The sequence below is a fragment of the Aulonocara stuartgranti genome, assembly GCF_965226115.1.
Source record: "Aulonocara stuartgranti genome assembly, chromosome: 15".
Lineage (NCBI taxonomy): Eukaryota > Metazoa > Chordata > Actinopteri > Cichliformes > Cichlidae > Aulonocara > Aulonocara stuartgranti.
The window spans coordinates 5,289,916-5,313,049 of NC_138951.1; the positions used below are offsets into that span (position 1 = coordinate 5,289,916).

At 39.0% G+C, this 23,134-nt stretch overlaps 1 protein-coding gene across 5 annotated transcripts in view; it reads right to left on the reverse strand.

Annotated features, from left to right (window-relative positions):
• LOC309688687 (MAM domain-containing glycosylphosphatidylinositol anchor protein 2) overlaps positions 1-23,134 on the reverse strand; it is a 201,327-nt gene that overhangs the window by 31,863 nt on the left and 146,330 nt on the right. For all 5 annotated transcript variants that reach the window (XM_082504586.1, XM_082504585.1, XM_082504584.1 and 2 more), the window contains exons 10-12: positions 18,946-19,218; positions 7,132-7,280; positions 1,952-2,129 (exon numbers count right to left, since the gene is read on the reverse strand). In XM_082504586.1, coding sequence (XP_082360712.1) covers positions 1,952-2,129; positions 7,132-7,280; positions 18,946-19,218 — 600 coding nt within the window. The remainder of the gene's footprint in view (positions 1-1,951; positions 2,130-7,131; positions 7,281-18,945; positions 19,219-23,134) is intronic.

A 23,134-nucleotide genomic window follows, 5' to 3' on the forward strand; every position in this document is an offset into this window, starting at 1 on the left:
GGGCCAACTGTGGATACTACTGTAGTCTTTGTATTGTTTTTGCCAGCATGCCATCCCACAAGCTGGAGAATCTATCTCTGTTTGCAACCTGCTATTTCGTTCTGTAAAGAAATACAGTGTGTTTTGATGTATTCTCAGTGGTCGCAGTACACAAAATCCTTGTGATGTCCTTCTGGCTGCTATTTTTGGCTGCTGTACTTTTATCAGAGAGACTCTTCTGATTCAACCTCAGTTTAACCTCATTTGTTATTATTGCTTTATCTCCTTAAATCCAAGGCTACTGTCTGAGATGCCCACCTGAGAACCGTCGCAAGGCTATAAGGTCAAAATGAACAACCTTGAGCTCTATAGATGAGATATACTTAGGAGAATTTTGAAATACAAAGTCTATTTTGAGTCCTTTTCAGTCTGGAGATAACAACGAGTGACGATTTTGTTTCATCTGAATCAGAAATGTAAATAGAAGATTTAAAAAAAACAGCAATAATCAACGGGTCGGCGATCCAGATGTTACTGCTCCTGTTTTAAAAATTCTCGAGTGCAACTCTCATCTACATTTTGATGCATCAGAAATAAATCCTAGATGCATTTTAGTGGTGGCAGTAAAAGGTGGCCATTTCAGTCAGTGTGACATCCTTGGAAACCTTTGAAAAAAACTCTGCCAGTTGGGTTTTTATAACAAATTCAACCTGGACTCAGAACAAGGGGCCCCAGGGAGGACGAGGTCAGTATGACTAGATGTATTTATTTATTTAGTTACAATTTTTCAACCTTTTTCTCTCTCTCTCTCCTGTAGCTCTTGCTTTTTTCCCTTGCTGTCCCTCAGGTAACTTCACGCTTTCTCTGGAGCAACGTTAGCACTGTAGCGATCTGCAATTACTGGCTGCACCGATCTGCGCTCTGCTTGTTGTTACAAACTGCCTCCACTTCCTTTGGAACCCGGCACGCTCTGGGCAGACGGCGTCCCTCCCTGCGACTGGTTTTGTTTTGTTGTGTGTTTCCCTGTTGCGTATTAAATCATTACCAGTGCTGCCGAGCTCTTCCAAAAAAGGGTAATTATTGCAGTTTTCTCTATAAAATCTGAGTATTTGTAAAACATTTTGTGGCTTGTTTTAGAAAATTGCTACATAATTATTATTACTTTTATTACTGTAGTCTATATAAAATAAATCAAATAAAATTATTACTGTTCTATCTGGCCACCGAGTCTGGGCAAATGTACAGTAAGATTTTTATGCTTTTCATGTCAGGGTCCATGTCAGGCATGGTGAGGGCAAGAACCTTTCAAAATATTTACAATGTGAAATTGAAAAGCCATTTATTATATGAGAAACAATCCGGGGGACTAATCAGATCCTCCGACAAAGACAAAAGACAGAAAATTGCATTGTTTTGGGAGGGGGGAACCGAGCGAAGGCAGCAAAGCATGACTCATCTCTGACCAGCTCTGTTTGGTCTTGTTACCCGGGCTACATGCTTGAGTCATCTGAAGCTTCAATGTCATGATGATCTCTCAAGCACAGACACAACAAGTCAGCCTTTGCCCCGGTACAGGGGAGAGCTGACTCAAGCAATGAAGGTCACTAAGAAGGGATTAGTCAGTTGATCAGCATCCATTTGGCTCAAAGGAGAAAAGAAGCAAAGCCGGCTGAATTCGAGCTGTCTACAGATGACTGAATGTGTTACATGCAATTCAAATTACTTCAATCAGTTCCCTTTTTTTTTTCCACTCGCTCTTTCCTCGTACGTCTTATGCAAAATAACTCATCATCGGATCCTTGTAATGACTGCTGATGCTACGGCGAACTTTTGATATCATCATTAGTGATGAACGTACGCCGTAAGCACAAACTTCAGCGGGAGTTAAAATCTCTTGTCTCCTTTACCTTGTTTTTATCTGTTTGCTGGCTGTCAAAACACTGAAACAATGGAAAAAGTATGTAGCGCTTACCACTGTAGGTGACGATACGGATGGCGGAGTCCCCCTCGCCGAAACGCGTGATGGGCGTGAGGCGCACCTCGTAAGACTCGGGCTTTATCAGCTCAGTCAGGTTATGCGTCATGAGCTCTCCTTTGTTGATTGTTCCATCCACTGGGATCTCCTGCTCCCACCAGCGCTGGAGCCCCATCTGTGTCGGAAGAAGAACCACATGAGGTTTGGGATATTAGACATTTGCTAGTTCTGTTTATAACTAACAGATTTTCAAATAGCAAAGTGTTCCTGCTGCTGTTGAGGATTGGTATGTTCCCCTTCACCCTTTGTTCTATTTTTCCACCTTTCTGCTCCACATCTGAGCAATCAGCATCAATATGATGCAGTATATGGTATACTTGACAGACTCCTCTTTTGTTGTTACCTCCCACAGCCAAGCAGTTGGACCAGCCTTGGGTTTCTTTTTCCCGTATTTTCCTTGCTTGTATCATTTGTTCTGACTGTTAGCTCATTTTACAGACCTTACCTTTTGCTTTCATGCACCATTTGCTTCATCTAAAGTCCTCCCATGCATGAACGCTAGTCTGTAAATAAAGATCATTTGGGTTCTTGTCTCTGAGAACTGTTCACACTTTTCAAAGAGCTGTTCTCAATACTGTACCAATAACAGATCACAGGGTCTCTAATGTGATCTCATGTGATGCATCTTCACTATCAGCTATATATAGGTTCTGTATGCAGATTTACCAAATAAGGAGAGTATGTGCCATGCAAAGAAAACACATTCTCTCATTTTCCTCCAAGTGTGACCACAACTATGTAGTCCTTTAACACGACTGTATAATGTTCCATTTCATCTGCCAATTAAGACCGCCTATAGGCATCTGTGCGAGTCACCAATCTGCACGATCCAAGCTGCACAACAAAAACAAATTTCTTTTGTAAGCTGATGACGGTGAGATGCTCATTAACCATATTTACTTTCGAAGCAGCTCCCAGGGTCAGAACTAAAAGACTGCTATTAAGAAGCAGCAGACACATGTTTCTATTAGCAGAAGAAACATTATCGTAGGTTTTATAGGCATTTTGTAAGTACAGTTGTGTTCTGACTGTCTGCCTGATTCCTTTAAAGAATTTCTATCATGATGTTCTGCAATTTTTTATTTTTTTTGCCATCTCTTTATAAAGGGACCTTGAATTGCCACGATTTTTCTATCTTCTCTTTCAATAATGTGCAGCAAACAGGCAAACTCCTGGCTGACTTAGTTCAGGTATCACACAAACTTTAATTCCTTTTGTGCTTTCTGATATAATGCAACCCCTCTGAAACACAAACAGCAAAGCTAGATTTGCTGGTGAGGGGCGAGTGAAGGAGGGTACATTTTATCCTCAATTATCAGATTAACAGGGCACAAAGACAAGCGATCGCGTCTGCATCACAATTAGTGACCGTACCATACAGAAAGAAGTGCACCATTAGCGGAGGGAGACAGGGATCGAATGAATGAAGGTGTGACAGCATTGAGTCAGTGTGCATGTGAGGGAACAATACCAATTAAGTAATTACTTAGAGGCTGGATGAGCCGCAATTATGGCGTGCAAGTTTCCATCACCATTAGTTTGCAGGTAAATAGGGTCCGTTGTCTCTCTGCGGTAATTACAGAGAGCGCTCTAGCCCTTACCTATGCTTTGAAAATTTTTAACTTTCCCCTTAAGCACAAAAGGCATGACAGTTAATTGCCATAAATTACACAGTGTCAGCCTGTATGTGTCTCGTCCTATGTGTGTTTCAATCCGCTAAAATAAATGATAATATGGTGAGGATATTTGCTATTGTGATATATCATAATGATGTGAGGAACTGATCAATCAGAAACTGACTACTTAAGTTGCTGCTGCTAAAAGGGTGCTTGCAAGTTATTGAATCCTCGTGTGAATGAGTGTGAAAATGCTCTTTTTCACGTAACTTTATGTAAACCTGTATTATGTACTGCATGCATTATGTTGCTGTAGTAATTTGCACATGCCCACTGGTGATGAAGTACATTACTAAATAGGCTTTTATGTTTGGCCCTGAACTGCAGCCAAGTTCTCTATCTATCTATCTATCTATCTATCTATCTATCTATCTATCTATCTATCTATCTATCTATCTATCTAAAGAAACAATTATTTAAAAGTAATTTTTAATGAATTTTTGGAAATAGATCAGATGTTTATTATGTTCAAAAGCTGTGGCTAAAACATGAATATGAGACTTGATGTTCATCCAGTTTGCTCAAAAATTCATACATTTAAATATAAATATTAAAAATTTTATTTTTAATACCCGATTTAACCAGTAAGCACCAAAAATGAAACATTTCATGTACCTTATCTCACTGTTGTTCACAAATGCCCGTGGCATTATGTGCTTATGTTCAGGTGGCTGTATAATACTGAATAAAATTAAATATACACATTTCTGTGTGTGTGTGTGTGTGTGTGTGTGTGTGTGTGTGTGTGTGTGTGCGCATGTCTTTTAATATTGGTCTTGGCTAGAGCTGCTTTATAAAGGTCTCCCCCCCCCCCTTATTAAAAACCAACAGTGCTTAAATATGCAAATCAAATCAAACTCTAAATGCTGACTGGAAAAAAACAGAAAAACATTCAACTTTTCAGACACTTTGACACATGCACATACTTACAGGCTTATGGATTCAGCCCCATTGTTTTGATTCCCATTAATGTTCACTGAATCCACACATTTGCACTCAATTAAGGCTTCTGTTTACATCCCATTAGCTTTCAATCTCCACATTTTCCCCACAGATGTAGAGAGCCGTATTGATTTAATTTCCTTTCACTGTGGCTGCGGTTCAGGAGGGGATTTATAGGAACTTAAAAAAATAAAAAATAAAAATAAAGCTGATCAAAGCGATACTAATAGACTTGAAGACAAACTCCAGAATAACCAACTGCTGACATAACGTTAGACAAGCTGATCTACTGCAGATTACTCGCATGTAGTTAGTATGACTTCTATTGATCTGCTTGCACAATCTGACTTGTCAGATCAATTGAAAAAGAAAAGGGAAAAAAGGTAGCCGCAAGATGGCAATACATGAGCTGAAAAAAAAGTTATCTTAGGAATGGAAACAGGCAATCAAGGTTCTGGACAGACTAGAAGGGCTTGAAGCCGCAAGAGTATCAAAACAAGGCAGATATAACACTGGTTCCTTGACAGGTGCAGCGATTTGTGTTTTGTGATTCTGACCGGTGCATGCCTTTCAGCTTTGGAGTCATTTCCATTTCCCTCCCCTTCAGTCGGACCGTCTCTCATGAGGGCACTGGGCGATAAGACGGAGCAGTCCATTACAGAGGCATAAGGTCTACCAGTTCTCAAGTATTAATTCAAAACTGAGAGAAAATGATAATGATTCTCAAGGAATGGCAGGGGAGCTGCTGCTGGTTCTATAAATAGAATGAAGCGGTGTAGTCCGTGTGCCAATGCTTTCTTTACTGCACCATTTTTTCCCTTTTTTCAAAAGGTATCTTTCTTTTTTTTTTCCAATTTAGAAAAAGAGCCACTCCTCCTCCTCACTTCTTCTTTTTCATTTCCTCTTTGCATGCTGCCTCTGCCTCTTCTGGATTTCAACTTTTCTTCACCACAAGGCAATAAAAAAAATGTCATTATTGTCCTAAATCACTAGCAAAGGCAAAGACCATAGATAGTACACTATATGGCAAATGCCACAGGAAAAAATCAGAATTTTCCCTTCAGTAAAGATTCTCTGACTCTGATTCTCATCTAAGACAAAGGAAGATTGGCCGTTTTACCTCGGAGCAAGCAGATAATGGTCCCCCAGATATCAAAGCAAGAAGGTGGAAAGAAATTAATTCGCCCAAACACAGATCTTCTTCTAAAACAGACTTGGGTGGTGATGCTCTCTCACTTGTTCTTCTTAAATAAAGAAATGCACATTAGATTGAAATGCTAATGTGATTTTAAAATTGCATTTGGTCCATTCTAGCACAGGTGCAGACTTTACAATCGTTACAAATGTGCACAGGACCAGCTGAAAATAGGAAAAGCAAATGTATATTCCTGGCAGGTTTTCAGACTAATCCCTGGCAAGTACACGGGCTCGGCAAGCACGACATAATTTATTACCAAACAGACCAACTGAGATAGTTGACAGAAAAATCACTGCGCTACACAAACATAACAGGTCTGAAATGTGTTCTCAAGCGTCAATTCCTTGAGGGTGTAGAGTGAGACAAACACTAAATTATATTATTCATTACAAACACAACTGTCAGGGTGTGCTCCCTAATTCGGAGCAGAAATTAGACGGATTTCACTCAAGCATGCGCCACATTTCTTCATCTTAAATTTTTTTTTTTTAATTGTTTTTAACATGGTTGCAGATGCGCCTCCATGCAGCAAAGGCAACGTGAAATTCTGCGGCAAGTTCAACATTTCAAAAATGTGTGGTGCTGCACCTGCTGCTCTAAATTAAAAAAAGAGAAAAAAGCAAGATCAAATGTCCCCCACCTCCATGGCGATGCACAAGACAGAGAAAGAAGAGCAGAGAGTGGAAGGTGCTCATTGATTGCCAAAAGAGAAAATGTAACCACGCCATCCATCAATGCCGCCTGCCTGTCATGTGTGGAGCTTACTTGAGAGGCAGGAAAAAGGAACACAAAAAAAGCAAAAAATAGGAGCTATGCTCGCTACTTCTAGCTGCGGGGACCCCTTTCACTCTTCTGATGGAAAGCAAAAACAGAAACAATTCATGGAAACCACAGACCATGTTGAGCTGACTGCCCCTGACAGGTTCTCAGTGATTCCTGCTCGGCGCACGAAGGCTCATTCACGTCCTGAAAAACTACACAATAAGACAGATATGAGGTTTGGCTCTATCAATCGGGTACAACACGCAAGTGCGAGCACGCTGTGCAAAAGCTTCCATCGTGTGTTTAATTTGCCAATAAGAAAGGCTTTTACATGCCTGTCGTGTGGGATGACTCTAATTTATGTATGAAGGGTTGGAAAGAGGCTGACCAATACCCGTGACAAGTTACTGTACCAGATGCCAACATTTCATGACTTTAAGACTCATGTAGTGGCTCTTCTGGCTGTGATAGTAGCTCACAGAGAATAGAAGACTGAACAATAGGAATGCAAATGAGCAGGCACCTCATAGCAGTCTTACCTGTCTGATGCCTAGTCTGTAGGCAACAATACGGTCCACAGCATTTGGGTTCATCTGGGTCCACTGTAGCTTGAAGCCATAGACCCTTGGCCTGTTCTGCCACAGAGGGTTGTAGGTATCATAGTAGAACTCCGGGGGGTAGGCTTTCCCTAGAGAGAGAAATAATTAAAAATAATGACCATATTTATCACAAAACAGATCTAGTCATAACGAGACATCAAACCTTTGGGAATCAAGGGTGCGTTTAATCACGTGTAACTATCACAATAAATACGTTTCCCTAACTTTGTTATCTTAAGTAAGCTGTACTTTGTTTTTCTAAGGAATCAAGTTTGCATTTTTTTTTCAATTCTGGGAACTAATTCAATTTTTAAGTGTATAAAATTCTTATTTCTGTGACAACTGTCACCTCCTCGTCTTGTAAACGGACAATTTTTCCAGTCCAGATTTAATAAACAGGTCAAATCAGTCTAAAAAAAACACGAACAATGTGCTAATTTCTAATCAAACAGACGGTTCATTTCAGTAATGACCAGCATTCTACAAAGAGCAGCTCAAATTAGCAGGTCAGAAATGAGCAGACCTGATGAGGAACTGAGCAATGTACTAACAAAACTAGTGCAGTGTAAGGGCAGCTTTTATGCATATGTTTCTGTCTGGAAACAGCAGGGCAATTGAAATCAACAAGAGGCAGCAGAGGAAGAATTAATATGTATTTGATGCTCATTTTTACCCTACTAATTTGAGCTGCTCTTGGTAGATTGCGTCTGTAATTACTGCGATGAGCTGGCTGCTTTGCAGTCTATAAATCTATAAATGAATGCATTGTTAACAGATCACCTACACAACTTTCCACCGCCATCAGAATACCTCTGTTTAGTTTTCTTGTTTAGCAAATATGGCCCTTGGACTTCCTTTAAGCCAAAAGTAATTGACGTAGGATAACAAAGGCAGTTATCACAGCGTTGGGAAGGTTACTTTTAAAATGTATTCCACTACAGATTACATGCCCCAAAATGTATTTTGTAAGTATTCTGTTACGTTACTCAATGAGAGTAACGTATTCTGAATACTTTGGATTACTTAATATATTATCATGCTTTTTACAACTACATGAATGTCCTATTGCTATGTGATTTATTACTTTTACTAAAGGTTATTCGCCATACCAACTAGATTTTTAAATCTTAATATAAATGAGTAACAGTAGGTGGACATTAGGTAAGGCTGCACTTTTTGCAGCGATCTCATATAGAAAACTATTCCGCGCGTATATAAAACAGGTCCGCGGCTCTGAACCATAAAGGCATAAAACCGTAAAGAGACCTCTGTCTAATCCCATATGGAAAAGAAATAGTAAAAACTTACATGATTTACTCATGAAAGTGGCCACTTTCTCATTACTTTCATATATTGTTTTAGTAAGTATCCAAAACATACAAGTTTCATTATATAATTTTTCAAGGGATCTTATATGTGTTTTCACTCTTGTATGCTTTTCATACAAGTTTCACACAAGACAGATACAAACTTTATAAGATTTATATATATCTTTTCCATATGGGATACGTCGGGCTCCGTGTCGGGCTCGTAGCCGAAAACTAGCTTTACTTTTGTTGTCTGGGTCAACTTTGTATATATATATATATATATATATATATATATATATTTACATTCTTCCATCTCCCGTTTCTGGTCTGTGACATCTCTTACTTTTCGACTTTTCTTACTTTTACTTTTTCTCCTTCCCTCGCACTCACAGACACGGACTCCACTGCCCATGAGGCTACATTCTTTAGGGCTATGCCTGTAACACTCTGCCTATTACCTTCATATTAAATCATTTTTGTGAATAATTTTTAAAAAATTTTAAAAATATTTCTTCACGCCGCAAGTAGAGGTGACATGGGCTGGGTTTCCATCGGCGTGGACACCAAAAATATAGAGTTCATAGCCTTTTGAAATAGGAAAATACCGCCGTGTAATCCATTCATTTCAACAAAGTAACTGTATTCTGAATACCGCCTTTTAAAATGGTAACTGTAATGGAATACAGTTACTTATATTTTGTATTTTAAATACGTAACGGCGGTACATGTATTCCTTTACTCCCCAACACTCTGTGTGTGTGTGTATATATATATATATATATATACTGTATATATATATATTTTTTTTTACATTACGCCATACTCCTGGTTTGAGTGATTCTCACCTGCCTTTTCTTCTAATAACATAGTTAACTTTGTGAGAATTAATTTTATGCCCACATGTGGCACAAACTAAATGAATCTTTCAACTTTTCAGCTTTCCGGTCACAGTAGGAAAGCTGATTTCTGACAGCTCGAGAAGGAACTGGCAGAACACGGCATTTTAATCAAGATCCAGAAACAAGCTTACAGGATGACCTTCCAGGCAAAGAATAGTAATTCACCTCAATGACACGTTGTTGTGTTTGTCCCTCTGCTTCTTGGGCTTGTTTATTGAGGGATGACAATACCCAAGGCAGATGATTTTTAATAACCATGGAAAAGACAGCAGAGCTGCCATTGTTAGCTCAAACAAAAGCGGCGCTGGGATTTTATGAACCTGAGAGAAGATTTAGCAAGCAGTTTATGAATGTCAGGCAATTGGATAAACCTGTCAAGTTAGTTTATGTCACTGACGAATTATAATAGCATTATTTGCTCCTGAGTCCTTCCCTGTGGCCTCCTTAGTGTGACAGACCCTTGAACCACTTCATCCAGTAAGATACTGGTATTCAGAGAGAGTCAGTAGAAACTTGACAGCTGATTGCTCTAAATGACACAACACTGAAGCATATTGTTGTACTGGGTGGCATTTTGTTATAATGTTGTGTACACATGCCAGTTCTTCTGTTGCTGTAAAGACATCACCAAATGCTGTTTAAGTGCAGCTTAATAGGCATGTGCTTAATAACAGGGTTTCCTGCTAAACAGCAGGTAACTTGAATTCATCAAATTCACTTTTATGTAGTTTGGGAGAAAGAAATTTGATCTCAAAGGTTTGCAGAATATTCTAGTACTAACTAAAGTTGCAGTGAGACCAAATAAAAGCCATTGTTCACTCACAGCTGTATAATCCTCAGCATCAGTTCTCATTAGAGCAAAATGGCAAAAAGTAGCTGCGCATACTGGCCTCAAACAAAATCTACTGAATATTTACGTACATTTATGGAACAATTTCATAATTTCTTTGATTGCGCTGCATCAGAGCTGAGGTTTAAACACATTCACTTAGGCTTTAATCACTCAAATCTCAGCCAGAAGTGGGGAAACTGCACATGTAAGACAAAAAAACAAAAACACAAAACAAGACTCGTGGTTTCATTCATCGTCTGACTGGTTTGATCAATTCTCATAATCGTCCAGTATAAAAAGCCAAAATCAGCACAGCACAAGCAGTGTGTTTGGTTCTTTGGTCTAGATAATAAATCAGGTTAATGGTGCTCTAGGCAGCATACTACAGATGACGTGGCCTTTTTCATGGATAAAGCTATTTAAAATGCAATATTCTGATCGGAAGGAAAACAATGCACATTCATCAGCCTGATAAAATAAAACCATTGTGAGTGAGAAACTAGTACAGACAAGTACAGCGAAAGAGAGAAAATTACGCAGTACTTTTTTTCTAGGTTTTATCTGTTTTATGTTGAGCTGTGGAATATGTCTCAAAAGTTCATCAGCAGTCTACTGCAAGGTAAACCTGTCTGTTATAACAGATGACACTATCTCACAAACTGCCTCGTGTCTCGCTGAGATACTAATGAAACCAGCAAAACACATTTCCCAACTAAAATAAATAAATAAATAAAAAAACAAGGATAATTACCGTCTGCACTTTGCTTGGCACTGTTTTGCCGTATAGAGCCAGCTGTGTTTACAGCATATTGTACAGCTAATGTTACATAAACCCGCCTGGCAGATAATGTCAGACTTAGTCATGCAGCATATACAGTACAGTAAAGCCGATAAGGAAAAAGAAAAAGGCTGCAATTTGCAGTAGAGAGCAGGCAGGGAATGTTAATTAAACTCACTCACATTGTTGTCTGGATCAGTAAATTAGCTTAAAGATTTCCACACAGACCCTGTTTCAGAAAAAGCCCCAAAACAAAACAGAAAAACAAAACATGAAAAGACTCTTTTCATACTTTTCTTAGAAGTTTGACACGGAAGTCTTTATACTAATGCGCCGCATTCATTAATCTTATTTTGGGGAACATTTTTTTTTCTCAAAGTACATTTCTTACAGACAAATATCACAGACTCGCACGGCAAATTATTGCCTTTTATTCAAATATACAGTGTAATGAAGCAACATGGCCTTTGCTCCTAATAATATGTTATGTGTGGTGAAGCACATTACCTAACCCACTTACACAGCCTGAAACAGATAACCCTGGGTGGGAGACATCAAACATAAAGTACAGAGGGCTTAATTGATTTTTTAAAATCCTGTTTATAACAGCATAACCAATGCAATGATTCATACAGCTCAGTGAAAGCCTTCAGGCAAGAAGTTGACCTTGTTTGCAGACTTCCTTTTTACTTTTTAAGGGTTTATGAACATGTTTTCATCTTTAGGAGTGCAGTCATATGCTAAGCAATTCCTATATGATTCTGGGCTTTTTTTGCTTTTCTTTTTATTTGGCAGGAAGTAGGCTTACATATGGATGCACAGCTGGCCGAGACAAACAAATAACACCAAAGCAGGAACTGCTAACAGACAAAGGTATTATAGGGCAGCGGTAATCACGTGGTGCCCTTATGGGAACGCAAAATAAATCTCTATGTGTCTTTTTTTCCTTAAGGGAAACAGCACAGAACTTGCAATGAGTCACTTCTACATTTACAGTCTTCCTTCCTCCTCGACTAATCAGTTCAGTACAAAAAAGGATAAACGTTTTAATCGTTGCTGATATTAAAAAGCCCAGTGACTTCCGATTTCATCCTTCTTGGTCCGTGTAAATTGAAGGCTGCTCTAGAGTGACTAATGTTGAGATATTGTGCTGATATAAAAGAAGCAGAACTACAAAAATAGGCCAGAAAATACAAAATAAAGAAAGCAGAAAAAAAAGACCCGAACAGACTGCATCTGTCCTTCAAGCCTGACAGACTTTCAGTCTGATCACAGATAACATTATTCAGATGCTTTTCACTCTGACTATATACTGTTAGGCATTATGACCAACAGGATCCATCAGTGTCAGCATGTCTCCTTGAGCTGCATGAACTATTCAGACTCATTCTCCATGTACTGCAGGGTTGCAGTTCAAGCCAGGTGAACTGGGCACAGACTTTAAAAGGCAGGCAGACGAGTTACTTAAAACCACCAAAGGTAAGGCACAAATCTGTGCTGGAGACCAAAGATGATAAGGTTTATAAATCCCTGACTCAGAGAAGAGTGCAGGTTTGAAAGCAAAATCAATTTAGCTTTTGCTTTTATTTAAAAACATAAAAAATAAAAGAGACAAAAATATCACACAAAAGCACCAGATAGTAACTTAGCAGGAGGCCCAAGGGGCCTGTTTAAGACACATCTCAAAAAGAAAAGCTGAACAAATAAAAATGAAATAAACATTACTGAAAACAGATGATAGATCAAAAAAAAAATAAAATATGAAAATAGCCTGAATGCAGAAAATGCACTCCAAAACAGACAAAAAATGTGAGAGTAAGTGTTTCACAATAAAAGGAAAAACATTTTCTTATGACAGCAAATCGCACTGCAGCTAACTTTTGCACTATTGGCACACAGTTTCTGCAGCATTAGGAACAATGACTGAAAAAAAGGATACTGGAACCATACAAGCACAGCATTATGTGGAATCTGAATTCATTTCACAGGCACACTCACACAATGCAGACAATGTCTATCTGAACATTGTCCCTGAGAATTTAATTGTTCCTCTCTTCTAATTTACAACTGGCTGCCAGAAATGGGGCTTAAGCAGGAAGGCGGCAGAGAAATGAGAAACACTGCTTGTTTTTTCTTTGTAAATTTCGGAAATCCAACAAAATTATAGTACTGCAGTTTGCATTGTTTGTACTGGTCAATGGAGAGAAAAGACACGTGCTGGGCAATTTTATGCAGACTTTGTTGCCTGTGCAGAGATTGGACATATGTTGGAACTCTCCAGTCATTTTACACTTAAAGATTAGATCAGTCATGCCTGTGAAATTAGCTGTATAAAGTTTTGTATGGCTCTGAAGGAAGCATTGGAAGATTTTAGGTAAAAAGATTCATTATCATCATATATTTCATATCATATGACTATAATAAATAAATGCTACTCTTGATAGATTTTCCCCTTGACTAAATAAAACTTTCTATGTATCTTAAATCCTGAAAACAAGTAGCAGACCTCAATTGCCCTCCTTTAAAAGCACTATAGGCTTTAAAAATATCCCAGATTTCTTTCTTAATGCTGCAGCACCCTGCTCTTCCCCCATAAGTAAAAAGGCTCAAATAATGATCAATGATAATCATCAGGTTAAACTTTTTTTCTAGACTGAGTCTTAAAAATATGCCAATACAAACTGGAGGCATGGCCTTTGAAAGAAATGCACAATCTGGGCACTACTGAAGGATATGTAGAAACTGTAGTTTTACATTTATTAAAACTATTATAAACAAAACATTGACCATTGTTCTGTCTTTGTAAACTCTACAATAGAATAAGTGAATTAACTGCTATAATATTTTTCTAAATACCAAGCTTGTCAGTGTTTCACTCAGATACTGTCACAGATCACATTAAAGATGGGCACACCTTTATGCCTGAAAAGTTAAGCTAATACAAAAGAGTCTTAAACCTACATTCCTTTTACTGGCCAGTAGGGGGAGACTCCTGTGGTTGCAAAAAGAAGTCCAGTTGTAATTACGCAGGAAAACAGATCATGACTCCCTTTGTGACCAAACTAAACACTTTCCTGAGGATGTATTAGACTGGAATGCTAGTTTCACACCTTAATGAATACAGAGCAATGCTTATTTTGTTTATTATGGTCAGCCTATGTTAGAAAAAACAAACCCCCCCCCCCCAAAAAAAAAAAACAAAACAAAAAAACAAAACAAAACAGAAGGTCTATAAGTATGCAGCATCCCTTGATCTGAGTATCAGATCTGGCTTGTCAAGTCGAGTTGATGCAATGCTTATGGCGGAGAAATTCTCTGTTTGAGAATTTACAGCAGGACTTTCCACACCAACAGTAATGTCACAGGAGCCATGTGCATCTTTACTCGAAACTCTATGATCAGTGAACATTTACTTGCTATCTATTCTGAGGAGCGTGATTTGAGCATTTGCTAACAACTCAGGGTTCCCACGACAGAGAGCCCGAGCCAAAGCTCAGTGGTACACATTACATTCCTCTGAGGGGTCTCTCCCCAGGCACAATTTAATGGCCAACTTGGCCATTAGAGCCAACTCACTGTTCCCACAGATGTCCCCATGGCTTGGCACATGGGCATCCATGCATATGCACACACACTCTCCTTTGGCACAATACACTTTTCCAGGCGACAGAATTTATGGGCTAATAATGGCCTGCTGCCTAACTATGGTGTGTTTGCATGTGTCTGTCGGCATGGTAACATGTATGCTGCTCACATGTTGACTGAATCCGAAATCCAAGGACTGTGGGCCAAAACTCCCAAATCATACTTTTCACACGCTAGCACAGCCTGAGAAGACGTCAGACATAGAGCGATGGGAGAACGTCTACTGGCTTGTCTACCTGTCTTGGTAAAGTGAGTTTAAACCGAGGTGCCATCTAATTACATGAGCTACACCAATATTTTGCAAGTCTTGTCGAGAAACAGTCTTACAAGTCGCAGACGGGAGATGATATGCACTTCTTCTACTGCAGGGTATTGCCTGATTTCATGGCATTTTAGTTTTAGAATAAAATTAAAAATTTTAACTATCGAGAGCTGGAATTAGGAGACTGAGGCATGGCAGGTTTCATAGATGATGCAATGAACCAAAGTGGATTTTCTGCACCATACTCCTGTACTCAGGGAGTTACTAAAAGAGCCTCCATACCTTTGGCAACCACTGAGTCCAGATGGTGGGAATCTGGAGCACTGGGCGGGAGGAATGGAGCAATAGAGGGTGAGAGAGGGAAGGAGGGATAGAGGATGAAAGGGAGTGGAAGTAGGAAGAGGGAGGGAGCATGAGCAATAGAAGGCAAAACCCCAGCCCTGCTGAGAAAAACAAATGGCTGGAGGGAACTAGCTGCTTCTGTCTCTCTGTTCTACCTGCTTCCCCAGGAAGGGGATTTATGGCACGCACTGTGTGTGTGTGTGTGTGTGTGTGTGGGGGGGGGGGGGGGGGGGGGGTCAAGCTGGAAAGGAGGATGAGAGAGTGGGGTTTGAAAATGAGAAAGATGAAGAATGTGGAAAAGAAAATGGATACAGAGAGAACTAAAGGCTATAAAAAAAATCAAGTGCAGCCAAGGTATGATTAGAACGCAGAAAGAGATAGAGAGAAATAGACACTATCAAAGAGAAGAGCGACCTAAGTGCCAGAGGATCAAAGTGACAAATACTCCTCCTGTGACCCTGCAGCTCCTGTCTCTAATAGGAGGTCTGGGAGATTGAAACCTTGGCCAAAGTTCCTGAGGACTCTCAGTGTAGCCAAACTAATTTTGTCCTGTCATAACAAAAGACTGGGAGACGATCATATGGATCTCACAATGGAGGGAAATAATGTAACAAAAACAGATGAAAGAAGGTAAAAGAAAGACCTGACATAATGGACATGCCTAATTCAGATCAGCAATCTATGATTTATCTTTCCCTTTAGTCTTCTTTATATAAATTGTCTATCATATAAAGAGGCAGACACACACCCCAAAACAATATGAGACAAGGCCTTCTAAGCTTTTTGTTCAGCCAATTGCATCTGTCAAAACAACCCTTTAATTATCAATTGAATAGCGTACTAAAAAAATCTTCTGTTGACATGCCAACGTATGGTAAAAGAATAAAGGCTAAATGACTGTTATTAAATGCAGCTATCTGGATCAAACACAGTGACAGGCTTATAGCACTAATACCAGTATGGAGTTATGTTTCTGTGAGAGAGAAAGAGTGGAAGTAAGTAACTTAAAATAAATGACCATTAAAAAAGAAACAAAAGAAAAAAGAAAAAACAAACAAACACAAAATCGCTCCTAGCTTAGCTACTCCTAGTTTAGCAACTATAGCGCTGGTCATTTGAGGTCTGTGTAGCTTGAAATTTCTCTACATGTTGAAACAGTAAGCAGGAGGGCTCCTAGTAAAAAAATATTTCTGGGATACAGAGCTGGGCAATAATCTTGTTCTTTTTAGCCACGAGAAAGACAAACTTTAACACTGCTGCTATTAGCCAACTTTACTGGCTAACTAGCATGTGATACTATACTGTATTTCCAAAAGTATTCATTCACCTATTTAAATAATTGAATTCAGTTGTTCCTGCATGGCTACTGGTGTATAAAATCAAATGGCTAGCAAACTGGTTCTAAAAATATTTGTGAAAAAGTGGGTCGCTCTCAGGTCACTCAGCGAATTCTAGCGTAGTTTCGATGGGATGCCACATGCACAACAAATACAGTTGTGAAATTTCCTTGCGCACCCCTTACTGTTCCAACATGAGTACACAAAGAAAGGTTCTTAAAGACATGGATAAGTGTGGAAGAACTTCACTGGTGTGGAAGAACTTGACTGGCCTGCACAGAGTATTGAGCTCAAACTGATTAACAACTTTTGGGACAAATTAGAGTGGAGACTGTGAGCCTTACCTTCTGATCCAGCATCAGTGTCTGACCTCACAAATGCACTTCTAGAATAATGGTTAAAAAATTCTCACAAACACACCCCTAAAGCTTGTGGAAAGCCTTTCCAGATAGATGAAGGTGTTATATCTACAAAGGGTAGATTCATATGCATGTAAAGGCAGACGAGTGAATACTTCTGGCAAAGAAAGCAGGTGTGGAAAGAGTAGCTTAATGTCAGCTACATCCTCTTGCTTCAGATGAGGGAAATCTTTAGCTCAGCAACATCATTTAAACTGCAGTAGTGTAGGATTTCAGTTTGTTTATGATTTGCTGTTATTGGTTGGGCTTCATTATTGCTCCTTGTTTTTGACTAATGTAAGGTTGTGCTTTGATTCCTGTTTGTTAACATAAATTACTCCAGTATTTTGAGGGTTTTTTCTTTTGTTTTTAAAATGATAGTTATTGGTTAGTATTTATAGAGATTGTTATTTACCTTTCATTACTTGTGTTTTCTTTGTATATTGGTTTACTCTTCTAGCATCTGCAATGTTCTGTTTATCATGTGGACTGAATTTTCTGTTTATTTATTTTTTTGTTACTTGCTCTCTTGTGCCTTCTTTTGAATTATACTTTCTATCTGTTGATTGTCTTGATTGTGTACACCTGTGTCTGGGTTTACACAGCTGTATTCACTTCCCTTGATTGGCCCTTGGTGTCTCTTTGTGAGAATATACAGCCCTGGCTCTCTTTTGTCTTTGTCACTGTATCTGTGTACCATCGCTATGCTCCTCCTTAGTGTCTAGCCTGTTAATTCCTGGAGGTTTTAGCTTTGCAGTTTGGTTCCTTCTGGATCTTAAAAAAATACCTTCAACTTCTACACACAACTTAATAAAAGGTTAGTTTTTTGTTTACTTAGGTTTTCTGAAACTCTTGGATTTGTATCTAATTCTAACCAGTATTCCTCTGAGATTTGATCACATTTATATGCATCCTAAAACTAAAAACCTTTTTTTCCCCTTGTAATGTTAAAATTGAAACATACTCCTTGAAATCCCAACAAAAAGAATTAATCTTCAGCCGTTTAGCATATATAGCCCATATTTGCCTGGAATATTAAAATGACATCTAGCATTTTCGTACATGTCAGGAAGCTAAAGTAGCTGTGGCTATCCAGCTACAGCTGATGCAATCTGCTGGCAATAGCAGTTATTCAGCTGAAATAAAAGTCTACCTCTGTGTGAAGTGAGGGGTCTTCATTTTGAAAATGACTTGTGCTGTTTCTCACATTGCATACTCCTGCTTACTATTTAAGTGTGACTACATGCTGGGAAAAGGTAAAAAAAAAAAACACTGACAAAATTACCTGTTAAAAACCCACACTCAAAAGTTTCCACTTTGACTACAATGGAAGGAAAAGACCACCAAGAATTTTTATCCACGGCTTCTAAACTAATTGTAATGCCACGTTATGGCTCGGTCACACGAAACTAAAAATAGTATGGCAATCTCCATGCAACTGGTGGACATTGCCCACCGATTGCATTGAGTTTTTAATAACAACATCTTTGCACAGGTCGCCTGGTGTGAAGGAACCTGTCTCTAAATTGCTCTCCAACTGCTTACCAACTACTTCTATTCTAGTTACATAAAGAAGCAGCAACTATGGCACTTTTTTAAAGGAATTTCTGAATTTGTGTTTTACATCTATCTGGTTCTGGCTGGACTGCGAATGGAAGTAGTTAATATGAGTTTCTGTTTAATTCATCAGAGCTAAATGTTGTAAATTTCTATTTCAGAAAATGCTACCCTGTAAAAGTATGCATTACACAGATAAGCATGCAGTATACATTTTGTACTGGAACTATACTAACAATATTAGACACAGTGACAAATCATTGTTCGTTCACCATGTGTCAAACAAATGTAGAAAAGCTAACATAAAGAGGAAAAGTAACTAAACCAAGCGGAAAAAGATTCTAGAAGAATAAAAAAGGAAATATGAAATGAAATGGAAACTTTTTTTTTTTACCTGTAACCTGGAAAGTGCATTTGCCTGCTCCAGCCTCATTGATGACATTACAGGTGTACTCGCCCCAGCCATCACGATTTAGGCTGCGGATGGTGTACTCTGTCTCATCTCGCTGGGTGTCAAAAGCTCCCGCGTGGAGCAGCCGGTTAGAGAGAAGCCACTCGAAGCGCAACACACGGGAGGGGTGGGCTCGCAGCACTCTGCAGGTCATCACTACAGGCCTTCCAAGACCCTGACGCATCTCCATGAAAACAGGCTCCACTGTTGGAGGGTCTGAGCAGGAGACACAAAAGCTCAGGAGAGTTCACAGATATTTGACAAGGACAGAAAAGTGTGTCAAGGATGGAAAAAAAAAAATAGAAAAGAAAAATACTTTGGATGAATAAAGACAAGAAGAGTGAGGTTAGGGCACCAAAGTGAGAGCAAGGACAAACACCTGGAATAAAGAAAAGGTGATACATATGACATGAATATAACCTTGCATATTTAAAAACACAAACAAGGACATTTATTAAAATGTAAAAACACGTGCACAATGATTTCAAGCGATGTAGTTGATGTTCACTGAGGATCTACAAATGACAAAGCTGAAAAGATGTTTTTTTTTTAATTAGAAAAAACCCCCAGGTATTATAATATGAATGTAGCAAGTGAAGCAGCGCAGAGAGAGAGAAAAAGGTGATATTTAAGCAAACTGTAGAAAACAAACTAAACTGCAAATTCAATACACTTCACCAACAGATGAAAAATGAAAACAATTGTGGAGAGACCGGTAATAGCTGCCAGAAGATCAATTTTGCAAAACGACTGGGACAACTTTTGAAACAAAAACCAGTTGAACTTCACAGAAAATTGGTTATCTGGATGATAAAATACACCTCAAACTTTCAGAAAGTAAAATTAATAACTTATTTGAGTAACTGACAGGCTTTACCTCATCCCCCCCAACACAGAGTACACAGTGGTAAATAATTTAGCCACGTTTCAGTAAGCGAAGTCAGGAGCTAAACGACCTTGCTGCAACCCCGAAGTTGAATCTGCAAAAGTTTAATATGTGTGGGTGATGTTTTGCAAATGTTTTGCCAGACTGTGTGCACGGTGACACGTGTGGAGGGTTTTTTGGATGAACAAAATGGGTGTAAGCACTTGTGTGTGGAAGCACTGAAAAGGTTATGAATAATTTCCCCATTTTAAGCGTCTCTGCTCCTGACACGCTCATACAGATGCTTGACAAAAGTCACGACGGGGCTTGAAAAACAACAAGAATCTGGAGGAGCAGAGACAGAATGAGATGGAGCCCCTTAATTGCCTGAAATTTGCATAATTCCTGATGGAGTAAAGGAGAGGCGGTAGCTATAGCCAAGGTTTGCTGTTTTTCAAAATGTAGTCTGTTACAGATCACTGATTACCTGATTGAAACTGTAATCTGCAGCATAATCTTCGACATTATTCACACTCGGTAATATAATCTAATTACTGAGCCTTCCATATTTGATAGGGGAATGCAATTAAATGAACAGTGTATTAAAATTTACAGGATATAATTTGATAACAGTATTAACGTCATTATCCACAACCTTAATCAGCCATTTTTTTTTTCATAGGATTCGCAAAATTCTGAGGCTTTATTTTGACGGTTTGAACGTTGAATGTGTTTTCAGCAGAACCTTTTTTTCTCCACTTTTGCACTTAATTGAGTTTGCTTCACCCCAGGATCTTAGAGCAGGGGCACGTCTACGAGGCCAGTCAAGTGTACAGGGAAACGTGGGATGTAAACATCATAGTGAATGCAAAATAATACACTGGCATAAAACGGTCCAAAGTGGGATTTTCCATTCTTGCCCTCAGTGCTAATTATCTCTCAACACACAGCATCCTGCTATTCACTCATGAGCCACAATGATTAATGACACACCATTAGATCAGATAATGAGTGGCTGAAATGTAAAAATAACCAAAAAAACCTCATAACACTAGGTGATGGGAAGAGTAAACACAGATCTTTCAAGAGGTTTGGACTTAATGGAAATAGAGATACAAGTTTGTCTCCTTCACCTGATTTTGTTCACGGAGAGTAAAGTGGTTTTCACCACCTCTGAATGAAACAGCAATCAGTTCCTTCTTCAATTGAGCATTGCCTGGGCTTTTACCCAAACCCAAAAGGCTTATCTCTGACTCCAAAAAAGGTCTGGAATTCTACTTATCACATTAAAATTGTAGGTTTGTGTGGTGCAGTGAATCACAGTTAGCTCCGCAGCCTCCTTGAGTGGCACTAGACCAAATTGCAGTAAGTGCAGTTCCACTCACACAGAGAGACAAATGAAGATGCAGCAAATAAAGAAAAAAGAAAAGGGAAAATCTCTTATATAACCAAAACATCCTTTAAACAAGGGCACATGCCTCATCACCCCCTGTGCATTTCCTGTGAAACAGCTGCCCGGCGAACTCGAGGAGAAAGGAGCAGAAAGGTCCTTTGTGATATTCCCTGAGCAGTGCTCGCCATGGTTAGCGTAGCAGTGAGGGTGACGTGTGCTCAGAGTTGCAGTAAGTCGCAGGCTCGGGGAAAACCCTGAGCGCTAGCTGAAGTGCAATCCATCATCAGTCACTAGTGGGTACCTTGACAGTAATGTGGAGAAAAACAACATTTAGGAGCGCTCAGGTCTTGTCCCCATGGTCCATGAGCACGGACATCTACAGGGAGGAGGCCTGAATAAAGACTCACGTGTACCGAGAGGAAGGGGTGTGCATGTTTGTTTTGTGCATGGAAAGCTGAGGTGTATTGTGTCCACCTACGTTTCTGAAATAGTGTCCGCTTGACTGGTTAACAATAAACTTGAGCTTCAATCAAAATGGATTCCATTTTTCTTCTGCCTGTTTTGAGTGGGGAAGTGTCAGACGTTTATTTGGTCCCTATTTTTCTTTCATCTATTTTCTTGTCTGACAGTAATTCCTCAGGGCAGCCATTTTACATAAAGTTAAAGTACCCATACAATGATACAATTACAAATCTTTCATTCAAAATTTTAATTAAATGAGGCAACGTGAGTTTTAAAAATGTACTTCAAAGAAAACAAAAAAAGGCAGCATAAGGAATGCCCCAGACAAAATCTGTGACATTATTAGTCTAAGTTCCTCCCCCCAAAAAGTAGATATTAAAAACATTATGGATTCTCCAATAATGAATGACCAGCACAAACAAATAAAAAAATGGTTTTCAGTACAGGAAAGGTAAAAAGATATTGACTTGGTTGCTAAAGTGAATGGTGTATAGTGTTAATTTTCACTGCACTATTAACCTGAGATAAAACCACAGTTATGTTGGTATTATCTGATTTGTATCTGCATACTAACATCTAATTCTCGGGTGTTCAATGTAAAAATAGTTAAGACCATCACCAAAACTCAACGTTTCATGATTTTACCCCCAATAAAAAAGGAGCTGTTGCTTCTCAGTCTTGATAGGTTGACCAAAGTCAGTGAAAAAAAGTTGTGGAAATCTACATTATGCGAGATCAAAAATAGGGAAAAATGTTAAAATGCAGAGTGCCCTCTCTGCTACTGAGGTACATATAGCGTGGTGTAAAAAAGTGTCTGCCCCTTTACTTGATTTCCTAGTTTTTCATATTTGTCATACAAACACACCATGTTTCAGATCACCACACAAGTTTTAGATATTAGACAAAGATAACCCAAGTAAATTCAAAATGCAGTTTTTAAATGCTGATTTCTTCGATTAAAGGTTAAATGTTATCCAGACTTACCTCGCCCTTTGTGAAAAAGTAATTGCCCCTGTTGTTAAAACATGAAGTAACTGTAACCACATTTTATGAAAAGCTGAATTCAGTTTCACTAAACATGCTCAGGCTTGATTACTGGCAGACCTGTTGAATAAAGAAATTACTCAAATAGAACCTGTCTGACAAAGTGAAGCAGGCGAAAAGAGCTCAAAAAGCAACACATCGTGCTATGACCTAAAGGATCACCTGAGAAACAAAGTCACTGACAGCCATCAGTCTGGAAAAGGTTACAAAGCATTTCTAAGACTTTGGAACTCCAGTGAACCACAGCGAGAGCCATTATCCACAAATTGAGAAAAACTTCGAATAGTGGTGAAACTTCCCAGGAGTGACCAGCCTACCAAAATTACTCCAAGAGCACATCAACAACTCATCCAGGAGGTCACGAAAGA